Consider the following 21,908-nt stretch of genomic DNA (forward strand, 5'->3'; position numbering starts at 1 on the left):
AGGAAGATATGTACACATGACTATCAGTGCAGAAGCGAGCAGATACAGTGATAGCAATTCTGTGCCTCAGGGCAGCAATCAGTCGGACTCTTGCCCCACTCCTTTGGCCAGGGTCACAAGCCCCTGCCCCACTCAAAGAAGCCCCAAGTACTACTCCTCACCTCACTGGAAGTGCTCTGGGCCAGCCTAGCCACATCCTTGACTTTCTTGGAGGAGCCTCATGGCAGCATGGAAAAGCCACATCAGTGTTTCTTGATTCAGAGAAGCTTTTGATATGCTCTCTGCAGGTTCCAGGGTCCCGTAAGCCTACCCTGGAACCTGCATTGTGGTATAGTAAAAGCATCTTTGGATCAAGAGACACGTTTGCTTTCCCCAGAGCAGGCAGAGCCACTGCAGCAGCCTGGAACTAAGACCTGCAGTAGTGACAAGCTAAGCTGGGAGGAGAAGCAGAACAAGCAGAGAGACTAGACTTCAACCTCCAGGAATACCACAGGACTGTAGAGATGGAATTGCTATTACATACAAAGGAGCAATGGTTTGACAGGCAGCAACAGAACTATAACAGGAACCATGGACAGAAATGGAGTCAGTGCCAGGGAATGGAAGGGCCTACAGCATCAAGAAGAAGGGAGGCACCATTAGCTGGCAGGAGAAGTGATGTCAAAACTCTGACAGAACATAGAGAAGGATATTATGGCTTGACCATGCTTCCATGTAAGTTGATGCAAATATTTTCATTGCTTTCAATGAAGTATGACCAAGAGTAGTATATTGGAAGAGGACGGAAAGATATACTTGATAGACCCTAATGCAATCAGCCTTAGTGTGAACATACCTCTAGTAGTTGGCTCAGTGCAGCTATAGAGCTCAGCTCACTGAAGTCCATAAGGGATGTAGCCAAGGTCCGTAAAAAACTTCCATCTGAAAATCAGAAGAACATCATTTTATAAACTGTTGGTGTAGAGATGACAGCGGCAGGAATGTACTTTACCTTTGATATTGCTCTGGAACAGCTGTGGTAGTATACCATTGGGAGCCAGCTGATGGAAAATGCAACGGAGGAACTGCTTAGCTACACCAGCAGCATTACCAGGGACCATCATGCTGAAATGAAGGGAAACAGAATATTTTTCATCCATTAGGAAACTTCTCTCTCTTTAGTAACAGATGAAGATAAATTCAGTTATGAATACAAGAAGGCAGTAATAATAACACATAGCTCTTATAAAGCACTGTTCATTAACAGACCACAAACGAGGCCAGTATCATTATCATCATTTCACAGATAGAGAAACTGAGGCATGAGGTGATGTCCCAAGATCACCCAACAGGCTTATGGCAGAGCTGAGAATAAAACCCAGGCCCTTCTGAGTGCTCTAGGAAAGGTCCTGATCCAGCAAAGGATGTAGACATGACCTTAATTTTCAGCATTATTCACATAGTTTAAGTTATGCAAGTGCAGAAATGTCAGTGTTTAATTCCGGCCTAAATAGTTGGTTTAACTTTTCCTGATTCTCCACTAAGTGCCAGGAAGGTTTTGCTTGCTTGTTTGTTGCCACTGATTCTTCAGGATCTGAAGCCTAACCCTGATATCACTGAAGTCAACAGCAAAAGTCTCTTATTTCAGATATACAGAATCTGCTGCCTCAAAGACATCTATACCTGGCTGCAAGATTCTATAAAGCTTATCTTGGCAGTCAGCCGACAATGAGTAGGACATTTTCATGTCACCCTTCTATTTGTAAGTCCATTGATGACTGATCAGCCCAATTCCGCAGCCACAAGTGTTATCACAGAAGGAGCCTGTATTGGTAGCTGCTGGAGGGGTGCAGGGCAGTTTTTCATGCTCTTTTCTTCTTCTCCACCTCCCCTCATCTGCACTGCAGCAGGACCTCTTCAATTGCACCACCCCCTCATGGATTACTGTTCTCCACAGGGGACAGTCTTGGGCAACATTCTCCCAAGTATCGATACCTATACTGCACTTTTTCAAGTGTGCCTTCAGCATGTCCTTGTATCACTTTCACTCGCCCCCAATACTCCTCTGTCCTTCCCTCAATCTGGAAAACAGAATCTGTTTTTGGGAGGTGCTGATCAGACGTGAAATCCACATGACCAATAAAACCAAGCTGTTGATGAATGATAATTGCTTCAATGCTGGTCATGTTTGACTCTTCCAAGACATTAGTGTTTGTATGCCTATCCTCCCAAGAGATATTTAGGATTCTCCTAAGGCATCATTGATGATATTGTTCAAATGCCTTCAAATGACACTTGTATGTTGTCCTGGGTTCACATGTATACAGTAGTGCTGAAACAACCACTGCACACTATACAAGGAACTTTGCTTTGGGATAGATGTCCCTCTTCTCAAAGATCCTTTTCCTCAGGCAAGTGACTGGATCCTCTCTAATATCTTCCAGCCAAAGATTTAAAAGCACTTTCCAATCACTAACGAATTAAGCAAAACAATATTTTTTATGATTTCCAAAAATAAATACAGCCCATATGATGCCATGTAGAAGGACAGAGTCTATTTGCATGATGGGACATCACCAGTAGGTATTCCACAGAGTTATGGATGACTGACTTAGTTAAAGCATACGGACGAAAACCTTTCCCAGGGCCACAAATTTTATTCACCAGTGTAATGGGAAAACGATAAATAAAATCAGCCACAAAAGTGAGCTACGGTCCAGAGTGAAATCTAGGATCCATAAATCAATGGGAGTTTTGTCTTTGACTTTAAAAGAGCCAAGATTTCACCCGTGATCCAGGCCTGAATTTTTCCAAAGTTCAAGGAGGTTTGGATCTAGGCTATTTGGTCCACAGCCATCATTAGAAAACACGAAAGATTTGTACCACATCAAAAAATGATAGGATTTGATCCTTTATTTATATATGTAGGAAACTTTTTTGATTACTGTACCTTTCTGCTTGATTAGAAAAACAGGTACTTGATGCCAACCTGGAGTAAACAGCAAAAACAGCAAGTCATACGTAAGAGTCTTTCATTATATTTTTAATCAACCCAATACAATTACCAGTGCAATTTAGCACATAGTTTTTCAGAATATTTTGTAAAGGTCACATGAGATCTTTTGATCAGATGCACAGTGGACTCCTAAATTCATTTTTGTAAAGGGTAAAAGTCAAAGCTCATTTTGCAATATTGTCATAAATATTTGCCAGCTCTGACAAATTTTGTTTGCCCTCTCTTATCACCATAATGAAAATGAAAGAATCTTGTACTCATACATCAAGCACAACTACTCACCCTGGGCAACCTGGAGAGCAGAAACGTGCTTGGATGGTGTAGGAACTGTATGCTAACTGAAATCAATAGGAGTAAGGCCTACTTTCAAAAATCCCATTATGCCGCTAACTGCATATTTAAACCTCCCAAATATCTTTGACAATCTGTCCTTGAGTCACCTAGGTAATCTGTAAATTTTACCCTAGACCATGGGTCTCCTGGTGCCAAGTCCTCTGTTCTAAACGTCAGACAACACTATCATCTCTACAAAGTAAAAGACCAAGTAATTTACTTGGAATGCATAGGCATAAATATCATCTGTGTTAATGGACTGGATATAAGGGAGCAGTGTACCCTCGGACACACAAAAATAAGCTCAGCAAAAGAGAGAACTTAATATGAATGTAAGAGCAAGTACACTGAGGCCAACTGAATGTATTCAGGCCCAGATCTACTTCTAGGGGCAATGTACTTTCGTCTGCATATATTCAAAGCAATTCCTTCGTGGACCCATAACTGCACCCTGATTAGTAAAACATGCTGATGACTGGGACTCTATGCTAGGAAATGACAAAGTAAATACACCATACTAGAATGCCTCAGTTTGTACACACTCTGCTTCACTAACAGACTCAGCTGTGTTTCACTGAAGAGACAGTATTTCCACTTCAGTGAGGAAAATCTTACCACATCCCCCGCCCCTCATGCTTTGATAACTAATCATCAGGAGCTTAATTGTTCATGGCTTCTCACTGGCCCTATTAGTGCTATATTTATGAGTAACAAGTAGGATCAGTCTAGATTGGAAACACTACCTCCTCCAGAGTTCATTAACACTGACAGCAGGGAACTGCACCCTCAGAGTTAATGGAAATGGAGGGCTTGATTCTCTGCTATCTTCAAGTGGAGTTCAAACATAGAGGAGAGCGAGGGCTACAGGAAGTCAGCTGCAGTTTCAGGATCCTTGACCACAAACCCCTTGCACAAATTAAAGCTGTAGGGGAGTAGTTTCCATTTAAGAAGTTTTATGGCAGTGGAGAATCAAATATAAAAGAGCTCTGCTTCAGTGTCACCACATCTCTTCCTGCCCAAGCACCATGCCTGGAATACCCCAGACAGAAACCCTTCTTCCCTCTTATGCTGTGGGTTGTGTAAGCAGCTGAACAGGTGCCCTGTCCACTAGCTTTCTGCTAGCGCAGAATTCTCCATACATGGAGAATTCTCCCACGATCATCTCTGCACAAGGCTTCATAGCACAAAACAGCTTTTGTTGACCAGAGCACCTGATCCCTAGCACTTGGGAGCACACCAGATTTCAGGTAATGGAGCATGACCTACATGAACATTGCAGTTGCATCTGATGAAGCGGGTCTTTGCCCACGAAAGCTTATGCTCCAAAATATCTGTTAGTCTATAAGGTGCCACAAGACTTTTTGTTGTTCTTGAAGCTACAGACTAACACAGCTACCTCTCTGATGCATGAACATTATGAACACAGCAGAATATTCTTTAGCAGCAGTAGAATTTCAGCTAGGTGCAGATATTCCAAATAAACATGCTTAGGCTATGCCTGCACTATTCACTCCTTATGGTGGCACAGATTACAAACACTGTGGGTGACCCTTGCATGGACGTACACATCAGTGCAGATAGCAAGGCATTACCTAAGCAAGTGGAGTAAAGGCACACCAGTGGATGATACATACTCTATGTGGCCCTTAGATTCCCAAGCCTTCCATAGCTACACTGCTGTTTTTAGCAGCATACTGCCCTGCTGCTGAAGCTTTTCATTACCACACGGACCTGCTGGAGCCACTCCCTGACACCTGGCAGCTCCCTGTGGTAAGGAAAAGTCCCAGTAACAGGAGGAAGCAGCAGGGAAAACTTCTAGCAGCATAAGGACACAGGGACTAAAATCCAGATCTGCAGATGATACAATAGCTGATACACCTGCTGTGCCACTAGGAGTCCCTATAGCCTCACCCAGGAGGAACTGGGGAGAGCAGGCACCACAGGAAGTTCCACCCAAGAGAGACAGAGTGATGCTATCCCATGGCCCTCTGATAGGCCAACCACTCTATTTATACTTGGAGGGTGCCCCAGACTTCGGGCTTGCTGTGATTCCAGATCTCATCTCATTTCCCAGTCTCCAGTCTGACTCCAATTCCTATCCATAAGTGCTGACTTCCGCCCTAGAGCATCCACAGGAAAAAACAGTGGGAGATCAGCACCCATTGGCAGCCTCTTGGATCAGCTTCTCTGCCTCCCTCCCAGCACCTCCCACCCACTCTGGATTAGCTGTTCAACAGTGTGCAGGAGGCACAGGGAGAAGTGGCGGTAGGAAACACTTTGGGGAAAGGGCATAATAGGGGAGGGATGGAGTGTGAGGTAGAACAGACAAGACAGGAGCAGATGCTTCAGGAACAAGGCCTTGGGCAAAGCAGGGTCAAGCATTCTCCAGCAACTCATAAAGTTAGCATCTACTATGTTTTTACCACCCTCCTTCAGCCACATACTTCCTCTGATCTCCAGTCTCCAACCCTGCCCTGACTGTGACCCAGACTTTTGCTTACTGACCCTTGATCCCTCTGACCTCAGCTCACTATGTGGACTCCAACCCATCTGTGACTCACAGTATGTTCCAAGGAGGCAAGTGTGATGGGATCTAGTGCAATCTATCATGCTCGACATCACCTTCATTATAGGCTGCCATTTTTCAATGATACAGCAATAACCACTAAAAAAGAGGCACCACCTCAAAACCCCAATACCACTGTCCAGGGCATGGTGTACTAGACTGATGGGTAGAGCACTGCCCCCCTTCTCTAGTGTCAAGACCCACCTGCTTCAAATATTGTCTACCTATATGCCTTAGGACATCCCATTCAGTTCTCCTAGAGAATTCATCACAACTTGAGAGCACAAGAACTTCCTTCTATTATAAAGAGAAAGCAAGAGAGGTCAGAATGTTACCTTCCTACAGACTGCATGATATCCAGTAACAAAGGAGCAGCCAAATCTGGGCTGAGGTGAATAAATGTAGAGAGGACAACTATGGCCAGACCTAGCGTTTCTTCATCATACTCTTCGAGGATAGCCCCACAATCATGGCACCTGCAAGGAAAAAGTTATTTAAAATTAATGTTACTTGTTCAATTAATTAGGAGCATCCATGTTACATGGACCTTTTTATGGCTAAGTGAATAGATTACTGGACACAAAGCAGTTTTCACTAGCTACGTGGACAGGCAATGCTGATCCTTGGCAAGTGACCAGTTATTCCAATCTGTGCCTTGTGTCGATCAGCAATAAAGCAGTACTCTGACGAGATCAGATTCCAGCTGTAGTAATAGGTTGGAAAGAGGAAACAATATGAGTTTTGTGTGAGGAGGAGGCCCAGAGATAACCTTTATTTTTAGGGATGTCTCTTTCTGTTTCAAACCACTTTTCCCAGCAAATTGCTGCCTCTTGCAACACTAAGTGAGAACTCTGAAAACTCTGAAATAGCTTTGTAACTTCTAATCATAAGGGAGATAGCTGCAAGAGAGATAAGGCAGGGTCTTAAAGCCATATGAAAAGAGAAACGAACCTGGGAAGCTGGCACATCTCCGCCCAATGGGGAGACTTGGATAATTTGATCAACCAGTTGCTAATGACTCCAACAGATGTGATATTTTAACTTAATGGGATTCTACAGGCAATTTTCTTCCCTTTGCATTTCAACAGCAGGAGGAGATGCTAGCAAGGTTATGAAAATCAATCTCATCCGGTTGGGCATCTGATGCCAAAGCTTTTGGAAAGGCGCCAAAGGAGATGCATGAAATACGCCCACTTTTTGGGGTGTTTAGCCTTTATACAACATAAGTTCCAGTGTCACTGAAGACTTACACAAAAACCTTCCCCTTCTCTAGTAAACATCTTGAAAATTGGTCTCATCGCAAAAGCACAGACCTGAAAACCACAACTCTTGGGTTTCATTCCTAGCTCTGCCACTGAAGTAGCTTCAAGCCAGCTACTACTCCATAAAACAAGTACCATGGTATTTAATTACAGTACTTTAACAGGATTTGTATCAAAGAATGAATATTGATAAAAGATACTTAAGATCCTTTTACAGAAAAAACATATAAGTGAAAAACAGCAATGGAGTGGGGAGAGTTGTATTCAAGACGCTGATTTACAGTCATGGATTTACACTGCAATGGAAAAGCCATAACAATTTGAAAAAAAAAAGTGATAGCTTTCATTTAAGGAGAAAAAATAAAGTTTTTGGTGGATTACAATGAGCCATTAAAGTTAAAAACAAAACAAAAAACAAAAAGCTAAATTGCATAATGAAAGTCTTTGTTAATTGTGGATACACTATTATTCCATCCATTTACATAACCAAGCTTAATAAAAGTCCCTTCCTACATCAAGTTTTTAAAAACAAAATGAGCCAAGCAGGCAGTGTGTAGATCCATGTCTGTCAGAGCTTAAGGCAAGGGGTCTTGAGTTTGATTAAGGCCAAACAAATAAAAACCATTCCCAGTTTTGAGGCAAAAAGCTTTTAGACCCAACAAGTCCAAAAACTTACCTACATAAAATTTCTACCCAAACAAGAGAATAAGTGAGGGAGAGGAATTTATGAACTTCCTGACCACTGCTACAGAAACTCTAGCATGTAAGTGCCTCCTCCCATCACACTATTCACACAGATGTCAATGGTTCTCACAAACCTCATGATGCCAGATTTTCTCCCAAGCTTTTTTTCAGTTTGGACCTTTTCCAAATCAGATCTAGGAAAGAGACTTCTTCAGGAACTGGATCTGACTCAGATCCAAAACCACTGCAATGAATTCATATCCACGGTTTGGAGAGCAGGTCCCAGTTCAGGCCTATCTCTATACTATTTAAAAAGCCTCTTAAAAATAAGATATCCTTTTTCCCATGGATACAGTCTTTACCCTGTTTACAGTCCTTAAAAACTAGAGGAGTTCCGTGCAACAGAAACCAAGGCTGCATGGTACATGGAGCCCTTTGCTCCCCCCACCTCCTGGCCTCCCTGCTAGCCCCTGCACAGAGAATTCCAGGCTCTGGGAAAGGGGCTCATCCCTGTTGGGACCACTGAGGAGAGCCCCCTCTTCCCTGCCTGCAGCAGTTCCATGCTAGGGACAGTGGGGAGGGGCACTTCAATACCAGCTGTGGTGGCTTTGGGAGAGGCATCTCTCACTGCTGCAGCCCTAAGACCCTGCATAGGGCTTAATGTGGCTGTGCAGCTTACTGGGGACTTAGGTCAGGACCCATCCAAATATATTCTGAAGCTCTGTGGTTTTTAACTACCAAATTATATGAAAGCAATGTTAACTGGCTTACTTGTCAGTCATCATAGTAGGCTGGTCATCAGTAAATTCTTCTGGTGCTGGTACAAACATACTGACTATACTGGGTGCTGACAGCAAGCTGGATTTGGTGGCACCTTGAAGCCATTACAAGAAAAGAAGCATATTAAATGGAAATCTGGAATGAACATCAGTGAACAACAACAAAAGCCTTTGCAATGTATGTAAATAAAAAATTGTCTCTGGAGAAGAGACAACACATTCTTTGGTTCCGTCAGATTCCTCCAATTACTTATGCTTACTTTATTTTTCAGAAGTCAGAAAATGTTTTAAAATTGGGAAGCAAATTAAACAAATTCAAGGCAGTATGACTGATTCAGTGTAAAACTGTCTGATTATTATCTCCTCATGCTTTAGGTAGAGTGGATGGTTGTGTAGCTAGTATTAGACTGAGTGCCAGGAGCTGTGGATTCTTCCCCAGCTCTGCCTCAGAATTTCTGAGTGACTTTGAGGTAGGAAGTCATTTCACATTCTCTTTGTCTCAGCCACCTTGAGAAATGAAGATGATAATGCCTCGTAGGAATGCTGAAGATTAATTCATCAACATTTCAAAGGGCTTAAGGATTGTAGGATGGAAGGTGATTTAGAAGTTCAAAGTATTATTATTATTTTGAGTTAGAAAGCTTTTAAAGACAAGCTATGTTGATGAGGTAGAACTGACCATCTAGAGACCTGGCCACAGAGGTACACAAATAGTGCAGTCATATGTGGCTTACCTTTGCCCAGGGGGCACCTCTCCTGCACCCAAATCATGGGAGAGAGGCGTGTATGCTTGGTTCAACAGGAAGGGCTGAAGGCAGTGGGAGTCTGAAGACAAGTATTGAATAGAGTATCCTGGTAGACAGGACTTGGATTGATCCAATATAATGTGTTAGACTATACCATGTCTCTGAAACAGCCATCTTGTTCTCCAGAATCTCAGCTTTCTTTCTTATTTTTATTTTAAAGGTAATTCTCTAGATATTATGGCTGTGAGGGGAAAAAGCCTCTGGAATAATAGCACAAAGAGGTGTGAACTGCCCCATTCATCTTACTGAAATGTTAATGCAAATGCCCTGTGATGGTATCTTAATGTCAACACCGTTAATCATTTCTTTTTTCGGGTAAGAAAGAAGAGTGAAGGTCACAGATCTTCTCAATCAAGTAATCTCATTTTAACTATGCAAATGAGTGGCATGTATGGGACAACACTACTTCTCTCTCTCTCTTCCTCTCTCTCTCTCTCACACGCACACACACACAGAGTTAATTAAGCCCCACAGAGAAAAGTCAAACTCGAGGAAACCAGTGGAACTCAGATTATAGACATGGTCACACGAGGATGGCGCATACTGAGTGGCATCTTAGAATCTCATTTTTAAGTTGCACATGGGTGGAGCTCATTTTGTGGGTAGAGCTTGGAAGAGTAACAATATCACTCTCCCTCCAGTTAGAATCTTGCAGATATGAAAAGGCTGGAGGGGTGTCTGAAGAAACCAGCAAGAAAACAAGCATCAATCTGAAGGCCTCACAAACAGAACTCACAACTAATGCTGAAACTAGCCTATCATCAAAGGTTAAAGAAACAAGAGACGGATTGTCTAAATAAGCTTGATACAAACGGAGTTGCAATCGATACGCTCCCAATAGCTGCTGTTGCAAAGGCAAGCCCTGACCAAACAATCTATATAAAATCCCACAATATGGGATTCTAGACTGTTAGGGAGGGTGCTGAGTTCTACTTTAATGAAAACAGAAGAGTATTGAATAGGTTTTCTGCTGAGTTTGGAAGGAACCATCCATCCTCCATTCATGTCCTGTGTGAAATGAATTGGTGATGCTACTCTAGCTGAACAGCACACAAAGCCATCATCACAAGTGGTCCTAACTGGTATCCTCGCTGGTAGTCTTAACAGAGAGACCAAGTATGAATTCTCTTCTATACAAGCTAAGAACCTACCTTATGTGTTGAGTAAGGATGCCTTTGAGATTGCTCTGCATGCAGCAGACATATTAGAAAGTCTTGAGGACTCTTCAGTAATATGGGATACCACCCAGAATGCAAGAAATAAGCGTTTGTATGTCTAGCTAGTCTTTGCTTTGTAAACTGATTCACTTTATCTTCCTTTTTATCATCATGCTGGAAGTTGTACTGATTCCATCTCTAGCTACGGGTTATAGCATAGCTTGCAAAAGCTGGATACCTACATTAAGTGGGAGTGGAGCTAAGCTGCTAATAAGAACATTTGTGCTAATTTTGGGGTAAATAATGAGGAAGAATGTGACTTAAGCTAAAGAAAGGCTAGTTTGTGGTTCCATTGAAAAGCTGTAAGGGAGGCTGAGCAGTGTGGATGCTGGGAATGAGTGTTCAAATAGCTAGGAAGTCGGACTTGGTGACTCAGGGAATGGGGCATCCACTTCATTTTCAAGTCATCAGCTAAGTTCTGACAAGCTAGGTATTGACAGGATGTCATTACCGTCCATCAACTATTCGTGTCCTGTGTGAAATGAATTGGAGATGTCATTCTAGTTGAACCAAATGCAAAGCCACTATCACAATTAATACTAACTGGAATCCTTGTTGGCAATTGTAGCAGAGAGCTCAACCAGAGGACAGTGAACTAACCTCTTATTCTTAGTGGTGGTCCCTCCAAGTCAGGGTTTAGGCAAACTGAAACATTGCAGGGCCGCTTCCCATGCTGTATCTGTTCTGTGGACAAACAAAGGACTTCAGTCTGTGGTACTCTTAATGCATTGCCTATCACCATCACCACAAATTCACTCAAATAGTTAAAACATCACCACTACAATACACACAGAACAGATGGAAAACAGTGTTAAATCTCTGAGCGTGAAAAGAGAAAACAAGGTAAAAGATAAATCCACAAAGGAAGAAAGAAACAGATTTAACAATGTCAAAGGAGGCCTTTTAGGAAACTTCAAAGTCCAGGTCATTTGATAAAAAATAGGGCTTATTGCAAGGATTCAGCAAGAAATTGAATATGTAAAGAGTCACAGAAAGTATAAAAGATAATGCTTAGGGACATTGAGGGATCAATAGTTCATGCACATGTTTATGCTGGCATGGGATAGACACATAATCAGAGAAAGAGCTTGGGAAACAGCAGTTTCAAATGAGAGATAAAAACAAGAGTGGCAAGGCACCCAGGTTAGCTGGACTGATGTTTAAAATATAAAGCAGCCACAAAGGGATGTGAAGCTAGGGATTGCAAAAATTCCCTTGAAAAGTTTAGGTGTTGTCTCAGCCCACTGGAGAAAGTGCTTGGAAGTGAAGTGTTTTGGAGAGAAAGGTGACAGATGTTGAAAAGAATGCTAAAAGGTTCCCAACAAGAACATTAAGATGGTGTTGCTCAAAGATACAATGATTAGAATATTGACTGTCCACCTGGAAGACAGGTTGAATAGCTCACATGAGAGATAAATGATAAACTATGTTTCTGAAACACTCTATGGGAAACCAAGATTACTGTATACATTATACTAACTGAAATTCCTGTATGAGCTAAATTTACTTGATATGTCAGAAAGTTGTCATGGACCTGTTACCAATGACAAATTCTATGCCTGATTATGTGGGGATGGTTAGAAAGGGAAACTGACAATCCACTTCACTTTGAGGATGCCTGTCACAAGAGAAGCCATGCCTCAGAGTCAAAACTGGAATGGGACTGATGGGACCGAAAGGTGGAAACAGAATTAAGCACAATTTTTGCAACCAACATCCCCACTATCTTGGCAGTGGGAACATTCAACAAAGCGCCACATCCCAGGTAAATGTTTTACAGTTCCTTCCCTCCTTCTTGTCACCTCCTGGATTGCTAGTGAAATTCTAGGAAGCATCATTCTATTAAATCACAATGAAATACGTGCCAGAATTCATCTTTCTGTGACAACTTCAATGAACTCTAGAAGATTTCACACAAAAAGAAAAGAATGAAAAAAAAATTAATACTTCTTTTACATTGTCAGTGGGGACATTTTGTACTTAATTCAGTTTTCATTGTCTGCTTTGCATTTCACTGTTAATGAGAGACATGGAAATCCAAGCATGAATTATTGAGCAGAAACCCCATGAGTTCTGCATGAGCTGGCAAAAGACTCCCAAGCTCCTGCCTATGGGGAAGTGAGAGTCTCCTTGGCATAAGGTTTAAATGCCAGATGTCTCAATATGATTTCAAAATAAAGTTTTTCCATTATAAAAAATGATTCATACACACCAGGGGTGAAATCCTGGCCCTGCTGAAGTCAGTTGTAAAAGTCACTTTGATCTCCATAGGGCCAGAATTTCACCAGGCTGTTTGCAGAATAGGAATGGCCATTATCTCAAAGGAATAACATTCCAGTACAATGGAGCTATGCTGATTCTCATCAGCAGAGAATCTGATAGGTTTGTTTACTTCTCTCCAACAGAAGAATGGCAATGAACAATTGACCATCACAGAAAGAGCCACTAACTGGCTTGAGGGAATAAAAATAAAGGATAGAGAAGCATAACTTACCAGTATCCCAAGTGCTGATATTATGGGGTGCACTAGATTGGTGTTCCAGCTGTCTCTTCATTAGCTGGTTCATTGTCAGAGCTCCCAGGGAGCCCCTTTTCATCTGTCTGAACTGAGCTGTAAATCAGAATTTGAAAAGAATTTAGAGACTCACACAAGCCGGTTTTATTCCCCTGATACTGTCCATCAGCATGAAGGCAGTACAGATATCATTCACCCAGATGGGCTGCTCACTCTCAGAATTTTATTCAACGTAATCTGCTCTATCTATCCACATAGCTGTACATGGTGAAATTCTGGCCCTACTGCAGTCCATGGCAAAAATCTTCTGGAATTTCAGTGGAACCAGGATTTCATGCATAGTGTGTTCTGTCAATTCCTTGGCTTGTTAGCTTTATTCCAAAATACAGTGAAACATATTCAAGATACCACTTTTTTAGGCATCCCTAAAGCTTAAGAAGTCACCCTAAAGTATCTCCAAACATCAAGACAGACTGTGACTAGCCCATGTGTGGACATGCAAGGGGAGAGTGTCTTCACCAAGAACCCCTTTTCATTTTCACATGCCATTCCACAGTTGGTAGAATCAAAGTCTCTGCAGCTGGGAAAGGATGAGGACCCCTCCCCCTAGGCACTCCTAGGAAAAGAAAGTGAGTAAGAATCATGGCTTTTTGCTCCATCCCCTGTTCTTCTACTTTATCAGACCAGTTGGAGCAATGTATTTCCTCCATTGAAACCAAGACCATTACTTATTGCCTGAAACTGATTCTTGAGCCCTGAATCCAAAAAGCACTCAGGCAGCTCTTTAAAGCCATACCTATTCTGGAAATCTTTTAAGCATATAGATTTCAGCATGATTTAAGATTTAACCCAAACCCCAGCATTCCCTCCTACGCTCCTCTTTCAGATCAGAATCCTCTCCTGAAATCACATCCAAACCCTCTCCCAGCCCCTGCATCCTGCCCCCTGCACTCCAACCCTGCCCCAGGTCACAAGTCCTCCCTTCACCAAACTCCCTTCAAGACCCCACAGCACCTCCTGCACCCAAGTTCCCTACCCCGAGTTCCCTTCTGTATCCAATTTCTATCCCAGAACCCACACCTCTTCCATTAATTTCATGGGAGAGTGCAGCCCTTGGCCACTTACCAAATTCTTGGAGTCCCCCTGCATCAAAAATTATTGCCCACCCCAGTCTAAACTGTTCTTGAAAATATCCAACAACAGAAATGACACAGCCTTCCTAGGTAATTTGTCCCAGTGCTTAACTACCCTTACAGTTAGCAAGTTTTTTTCGAATATTTAATATAAATCTCCTTTGCTGCAAGTTAAGCCTATTACTTCTTGTCCTCTCCTCATCTCTTAAGGAAAACAATTTAAAGAAGTTTCTAACAAATTAAGTACCAGTACCCAATTTATAACAACATCCAATGGGAACCTGCTCACTGAAACAACCTTACACACATAGTAGTAAGAGGCATTTAAGTTACTCCCAATAAAAAGATAGTTACCTGATTCATAAATGTCAAAACAAAAAAGCAGTCAAGTAGCACTTTAAACACTTTAAAGTGCTACTTGACTGCTTTTTTGTTTTGATAGTATATAGACTAGCACGGCTCCCTCTCTGTTATGATTCATAAATGGTGTTCTTCAAGACGTGTTGCTCATGTTCATTCCAAGTTGTGTGTGTGCTGGCTCATGTCCAGTTGCCGGAAGCTTTTTTGACCTAAACAGTAGCCATAGGGCCGGTGCGACACTGCCCTGGAATAGCGGCAATATGGTGACCAATATATGCGCTGCCCAACATCCTTCCCTGCTCAGGTCCTTCTTGCTAGCTACTCCGACAGTGGGGAAGGTTTGGTCCTGTCCATATAGAGGCCAGCCCCCTTCGAACATCTAAAGTATGTAAGTTCCGCGCCCTAGGGGAGGCATGCAGTTTCGGATCAAACACCAGTAGGGAAATGTCCTGTTTGATATGAATGGGGTAGACCACCTTTGGCAGGAATGCTGGATGGGGTCTCAGCCTGACTTTGTCCTTGGGAAAGACTGTACAGAGTGGGCCCACCATCAGCACCCTTAGTTCAGACACCCTCTTGGCTAAAGTAATGGCCACCAAGAATGCTGTTTTGTAACTAAGAAATAGCAGGGAACAGGAAGCAAGGGGTTCGAAGGGGGCCCCCATGAGTCGTGACAATACCAAAGTGAGGTCCCACACTGGCAATGGGGGTTGCACCTGCAGTCTGACTCTTTCCAGGCCCTTCATAAACCTTTTTACCACTGGATCTGAGAAGGCCAACATATCTGGCCTGAGGTGAAAGGCTGACATAGCCGCTAAGTGCACCTTGATGGAGGATAGTGACAACACTTCCTGACTCAAAAACAGCAAGTAGTTTAAAATAACTGGCATCGGGGTCTGTACAGGGGATAACCCCTTTTGGGCTGCCCAGATAGAAAATCTTGTCCATTTGGCTACATGTGTTGCTCTTGTGGAGGGCTTCCTGCTGTTCAACAGCACATCCCTCACAAGTTTGGCACATGAGAGCTCTGCCGTTTTCAACCATGGAGCTTCAAAGCTGTGAGGCGCAGCACTTGCAGGCTGGGGTGCTGCAGTCTCCCCTCCTCCTGTGTCAACAGGTCCAGGCACGATGGGAGTGTCACTGCATTGCAGACGGACAACTCGAGGGGGGGGCCAAGTACCAGTGCTGTGAAGCCCACGCTGGGGCCACTAGGATGACCGATGCTCAGTCTGAACAAATTTTGAGGAGGGTCCTGTGGATGAGTGGTACCAGAGGGAAAGTGTAAAGCAGAGGGCCTGACCACTGAATGCCGAATGCATCTGCCCAGGAGCCCAGGCTCAGATTCTGGTAAGAGCAAAACGTCCTGCACTTTGCACTGAGATGTGAGGCGAAGAGGTCTACCTGGGGATGTCCTCCTTCTGGAAAATAAAATGTAGCATGTCCAGGTGTAGAGATCACTCATGGTCCATAAATGACCTGTTGAAATGGTCTGCCAGGGAGTTGTGGATCCCCAGTAAATAATGCATTTTTAGAAGAATTTGGTGCTGAATGCAAAACTCCCAGAGCCTGAGGGCCTCGTGACACAGGGAAAAGGAGCATCTGCCCCCTTCGTTGTTTATATAGTACTTTGCTGTGGTATTGTCCATACTCACAGCTACACAATGACCTTCCAAACTATCCTGAAACACCTCACAGGCAAGCCTGATGGCCCTGAGTTCTCGAACACTGATGTGGAGTCGGGCTTCCTCCTTGCTCCAGAGGACCTGAGTCTGATGCTCTCCCAGATGCACCCCCCAGCCCAGGTATGAAGCGTCCATGACCAGGGAGAAGGAGGGTTGTGGTGGATTGAAGGGCACTTCCATGCATGCCAATGGGGTGTCCAGCCACCAGTACAAGGTTGACAGGACTTGTAGTGGAACAGTTACCAACACATCTATGTTGTCTCTGACAGGCTGGTACACTGAGGTGAGCCACCGCTGGAAGGGATGCATTCACAGCCTGGCATGCCGAACTATGAACGCGCATGCCGCCATGTGACCCAACAACCTTAGGCAGCCTCTGGCCATCATAGTGGGGAACCTGATCAGCTTGTGGATAAGAGATGCCATGGCCTGAAACCTGCTTTGTGGCAGGAAGGCTCTGGCCTGCTCACATCCAGGAGGGCTCCACGAACTCCATTACTTGGGTGGGGGTCAACACCTACTTCACCTCATTTACCATGAGACCGAGACAATCTAACGTTTGTCATATCAGTTGCACATGCTGTGCTACCTAATACTGTGAACGTCCCCTGATCAGCCTATCGTCCAGGTACAGAAAGAGGTGTATCCCACACCTGTGAAGGAAGGCTGCCACCACTGCCATGCATTTGGTAAAGACCCTCGGGGCTAAGGACAGGCCAAATGGAAGGACTGTGAACTGATAATTAACAGTCCCCTCCCGCCGCAAAACTCAAAAACCTCCTGTGGGGCGGGCAACTTGCTATGTGAAAATACGCGTCCTGTAAGTCAAGAGCAGCAAACCAACCCCCATTCCAGCATCGGAATGATTTGGCCCAGGGATATCATAAGACACCTTATTTTTTTTCCAAACTTGTTTAGGTTTCGCAAGTCCAGAATGGGCCTTAGTCCCACTTTTCCCTTAGGAAATAATGGAGATAAAACCCCCTGTCCCCAAAACTGATGGGGCACCTCCTCTATAGCCCCTCGCTGAAGGAGGGATTGTATCTCCTGCCTGAGCAGGGTCTCGCGCGAGGAGTCCCTGAAGATGGATGGGGAGGTGAATGGGAAGGAGAGGTATGAGAAAAACTGGATAGCACATCCCCTTTCCACCATGCGTAGGATCTATCGGTCCAAAGTTATGTTGCACCAAGCAGGGTAGAAGGGGAATAGGTGGTATGAAAGCAAAAGTTGAGCTGGAACTAGTGTGGCAATTGGTGTGTTGCTCCCAACTGCACCATCAAAACTGCTGTTTAGGCCCTGGCAGGGGTTTTTCATGACCCTGGCCCTGGCTCTGCTGGCCGTGGCGCCTTCTGTTCATACGACCCCTTGTGCTACCAGTTTCCTTCTGTTGTTGAGGAATTTGTCTGAATGGAGGCCTAGGAATAAAATGTTAATGTTGGGTCACACGGGTATGCAGGCCAAGAGCGCGTAAGGTGGCCCTTGAATCTTTTAGGCTGTGAAGCCTTTTGCTGGTCTTTTCCAAATACAGGGATGGCCCCTGGAAGGGTAGGTCCTGGATGGTTTGCTGGACCTCATGGAGTGTCCCAAAACTTGTAACCATGTCCCTCTATGTATGGCTACCCCCAAGGTTATGACTCTGGTGGAGACATCTTCTGCATCCAGCGCTGCCTGCAGCGCTGCCCTAGATGTAAGTTTATGTTCTTCCACCACCACCTTAAAATCAGTCTTGCTCTCTGGCAGGACCAGTTCTGAGAAATGGGATAAGGAACTGGCTGTGTTATATGCGTACCTGCTAACCAAAGCTTGCTGGTTAGCAATCCTTAACTGGAGGCCTCCCATCAAATAAACCTTTCTACCGTAAAGGTCCAAATGTTTGGCCTCTCTGTTTTGGGGGCATGGGTCCTGAAACCCTGGTCTCTCCCTATGATTTGCCGGATCAATGACAAGGGGGTCAGGTGGGTGAACAGGTGCTCAATGCCCTGGGCAGGAACCAAGTACTGATGCTCATTCCTTCTCGCCATGGGTAAGGCGGAGGCCAGGGTCTGTCAAACTGTCTTTGCCGTACTGGTAATTGTTTTAATAATGGCCAGTGCTACCCTCATGGGCCCCGATGCAGACAGGATATCTGTCCCTGGGTCTGTTTCATCCCTGACCACCTCAGCTGGTATGCCCAGGCCCTGGGAGACCCTGCACAACAACTGCTGATATGCCCTCCCATCCTCCATAACTGGGGACACCGAGGATCCAGCCGGGGCTTCGTCTGGGGAAGACAAGGAAGATGCACCTGCCCCCTCCATGCCTACCAACAACAGTGGTAAGCCTAAATCCTCCATTTGAGTCCACGGCACTGGGACCTGTTGCACTCAGCACCAAGGGTAGCGTGCCTGAGAACAGGACAGGCTGTTTTAGGGGCACATCCTGATAACTTGGCACTTAGGACAGCACCGGACCCACTGGTGCCGTTACTGATGGTGCCAGGGGTTCTGGTGCCTGCGCGGGGGGTGCCCAGAGTTGGGCCAATGCCATCTGCGCAGGTGTCAACAATGGTGCCAACCCCACAGAAGAGGCCTCCAACTCAATCAGCCCCTGCAATTGTTCTAGTGGAGGCACCCCCAATTACGCTGATGGTGCTGACCGTGGCACCTGGGGAGTGCCAGGCACCCCGGATAGGAGTCCTATGGCTTGCCCCTGCGTTTTGTGAAACACCCATGGGGTCCAAAAAGGCCACTGGGGTGTGCCTGTGGAAGACACCTGCCAACACTCATCCACAGAGTGACAGCTCCAGAGTCTGTGCCGGCTGCAGCACAATGTCCTCGTGCTCCCACTCCTAGCAAAGTTGGAGTAATATGAGTCAGACTCTTACACCAATTCCGATGCCGACAATTAGGGTGGAGCCATGGGACCCTGGGCTTGCTCAGACTCCTGTTGCCTTTGCACAGTGTGGTAGGGCAGGCTAAGCAGGGTCATTGTTGGCAGTCTGCCCTGTGCAAACTGGTCTGGTGCCAGGAACGGTGCCAATGCTGTAAGGGATGACGCTTGCCCAGTGCTCTGTGTTGGTACTTGCACATGGGATGGCACCACCAGCAGAGATGTGGACTCCCAGTGTGGTGTTGGTGCCAGCACTGTGATGTGCAACAGGTCCAGTGCCATGCTGAATGCCTCCAGTGTTGAGGGTAGCCTCAGAGAGTGTGGTCTCCCATCTCACACCAGTGTCAATACCCACACTTCATGACCCAACTGATGGTGCGATGTGGCACACGTCTTACAGGGTTCTTGGTGCTTTACACTCTCCAGGAAGCAGCCCCTTTCAGGCCTCCTTTTTTTCTGAGAGGCACTGGGGACTGACTACTGTGCCACCGTGTAGCACTAGGGACTGGCATCTGGTCCTGACACTGGGAGCTTTCTGACGGCACCAACGGTGCCGGAGCTTTCTGCACTGAGAATGCATTGCTCTGAGCTCCCGCAAGGGAAATGTCCAGATGCAAGGCCACCTCCATTAGTAGGACTTTAAATGTTGCACTCTGTCTTTTAGAGTCCTAGGCCTGAAGGCGTTACAGATGGAGCAACGTTCATGAAGGTGTGCCTCACCGAGGCAACTCAAAAAAGTCCTTTAGAACAGAAAGGTAGCCGTGCAAGTCTATATACTACCAAAACAAAAAAGTAAAGGGCTACTTTACTGCTTTTTTGCTTTGATAGTATATAGATTAGCACTGCTTTCTCTCTGTTACTAATCAACATGCAAGGCCTGCATTTAGCCATTTGGAATGGAGATCCATCAACTACATGAAACAGCTCACCCAGATGCAGACAGACATCATCTTTCTCTCCAAATGCAAGAAAATGGGCATTGTATCCAAGGGCCTGACAGTGAAAAACCCATTACAATCAACGTACTAAACTGACTACAGCGAGCATCTATGCAACACGCTCTCTAAGAAACGGAGGAACCACTTGATCAAAATGTTTTACAATAAACAACAGATCATTACAAATGAACTCTCTGAACTTGAAACTCTCATCAACAATCAGGCATCCACGCAAGACCCCACACAATAAGGCTTTACTTGTACTAGACAAAAAAGTCCTGTGCGGGTCACTCTTGGGGATTCATTTGCCACATTTTGAACAGGTTTTAAAACCTGGAGAGCCAAGCATCCCCTGGCCTCGGAGTGCCAAGAGGGGTCAAAGTCCCGCCCAAGCTCTCTAACAATGACGAGATAACTATTTACACTATCAAAACAAAAAGCAGTCAAGTAGCACTTTAAAGACTAGCAAAATAGTTTATTAGGTGAGCTTTCGTGGGACAGACCCACTTCTTCAGACCATAGCCAGACAAGAACAGACTCAATATTTAAGGCACAGAGAACCAAAAACAGTAAGCAAGGAGGACAAATCAGAAAAAGATAATCAAGGTGAGCAAATCAGAGAGTGGAGGGGTGTGGGGGAAGATCAAGAATTAGATTGAGCCAAGTATGCAGACGAGCCCCTATAGTGACTCAGAAAGTTCCCATCACGATTTAAACCATGTGTTAATGTGCTGAATTTGAATATAAAAGTCAGCTCGTCCACTTCTCTTTCTAAAACGGTGCGATAATTTCTCTTCAATAACACACATACCTTGAGGTCATTGACAAAATGCCCCATTCCATTAAAATGTTGACTAACTGGTTTGCGGATCTGGAGTGTTTTGATGTCTGTTTTGTGCCCGTTGACCCTTTGTCTGAGGGAGTTAGAAGTCTGTCCAATATACAAAGCATCTGGGCATTGTTGGCACATGATGGCATATATGATGTTAGTAGAGGAGCATGAGAAAGTGTCCATGATTCTGTGAGTAACCTGGTTAGGTCCAGTGATGGTATTTCCAGAGAAGATATGTGGACAAAGCTGGCAGCGGGCTTTGTTGCAGGGAAAAGTTCCAGGACTGGTGTTCCTGGGGTATAGACTGTGGCTGTTAGTAAGGATCCTCATGAGGTTGGGAGGTTGTCTGTAGGAGAGAACAGGCATGTCACCCAGGGCCTTCTGGAGTGTAGCATCCTGATTAAGAATAGGTTGTAGGTCTTTAATAATTCGTTGCAGTGGTCTGAGTTGGGGGCTGTAGGTGATGACCAGTGGTGTTCTGTTCTTGGCTTTTTTGGGCCGATCTTGGAGTAGCTGGTCTCTGGGTATTTGTCTAGCCCTGTCGATTTGTTTTTTTACTTCTCCTGGTGGGTAATTCAGGTTTATGAATATTTGGTAAAGTTCTTGTAGTTTTTGTTCTCTGTCAGTTGGATCAGAGCAAATGCGATTGTACCTAAGAGCTTGACTGTAAACAATGGATCTAGTCGTGTGCAGGATGGAAACTAGAAGGGTGTAGATAAGTATAGCGATCAGTAGGTTTTCGGTACAGTGTGGTACTGATCAGGCCATCCTTGATTAGTGCTGTGGTGTCCAGGAAATGTATCTCTTGCATGTTGTAATCGAGGCATAAGTTGATGGTGAGGTGTAGATTGTTGAAGTCTCTGTGGAATTCTTCTAGAGCCTCTGTACCATGGGTCCAAATCATAAACGAGAGCTGAGGAATCGTTGTTCCAGGTCAG

General features: G+C 44.7%; 1 protein-coding gene across 3 annotated transcripts in view; it reads right to left on the reverse strand.

Annotated features, from left to right (window-relative positions):
• Nucleotides 1–21,908, reverse strand: part of UNC79 (unc-79 homolog, NALCN channel complex subunit) — a 164,108-nt gene that overhangs the window by 49,096 nt on the left and 93,104 nt on the right. For all 3 annotated transcript variants that reach the window (XM_074998751.1, XM_074998750.1, XM_074998752.1), the window contains 7 exons: nucleotides 13,137–13,253; nucleotides 11,243–11,326; nucleotides 8,612–8,714; nucleotides 6,230–6,370; nucleotides 2,930–2,968; nucleotides 992–1,104; nucleotides 836–921 (listed from right to left, as the gene is read on the reverse strand). In XM_074998751.1, coding sequence (XP_074854852.1) covers nucleotides 836–921; nucleotides 992–1,104; nucleotides 2,930–2,968; nucleotides 6,230–6,370; nucleotides 8,612–8,714; nucleotides 11,243–11,326; nucleotides 13,137–13,253 — 683 coding nt within the window. The remainder of the gene's footprint in view (nucleotides 1–835; nucleotides 922–991; nucleotides 1,105–2,929; nucleotides 2,969–6,229; nucleotides 6,371–8,611; nucleotides 8,715–11,242; nucleotides 11,327–13,136; nucleotides 13,254–21,908) is intronic.

Source organism: Carettochelys insculpta, chromosome 6, assembly GCF_033958435.1.
Source record: "Carettochelys insculpta isolate YL-2023 chromosome 6, ASM3395843v1, whole genome shotgun sequence".
NCBI lineage: Eukaryota > Metazoa > Chordata > Testudines > Carettochelyidae > Carettochelys > Carettochelys insculpta.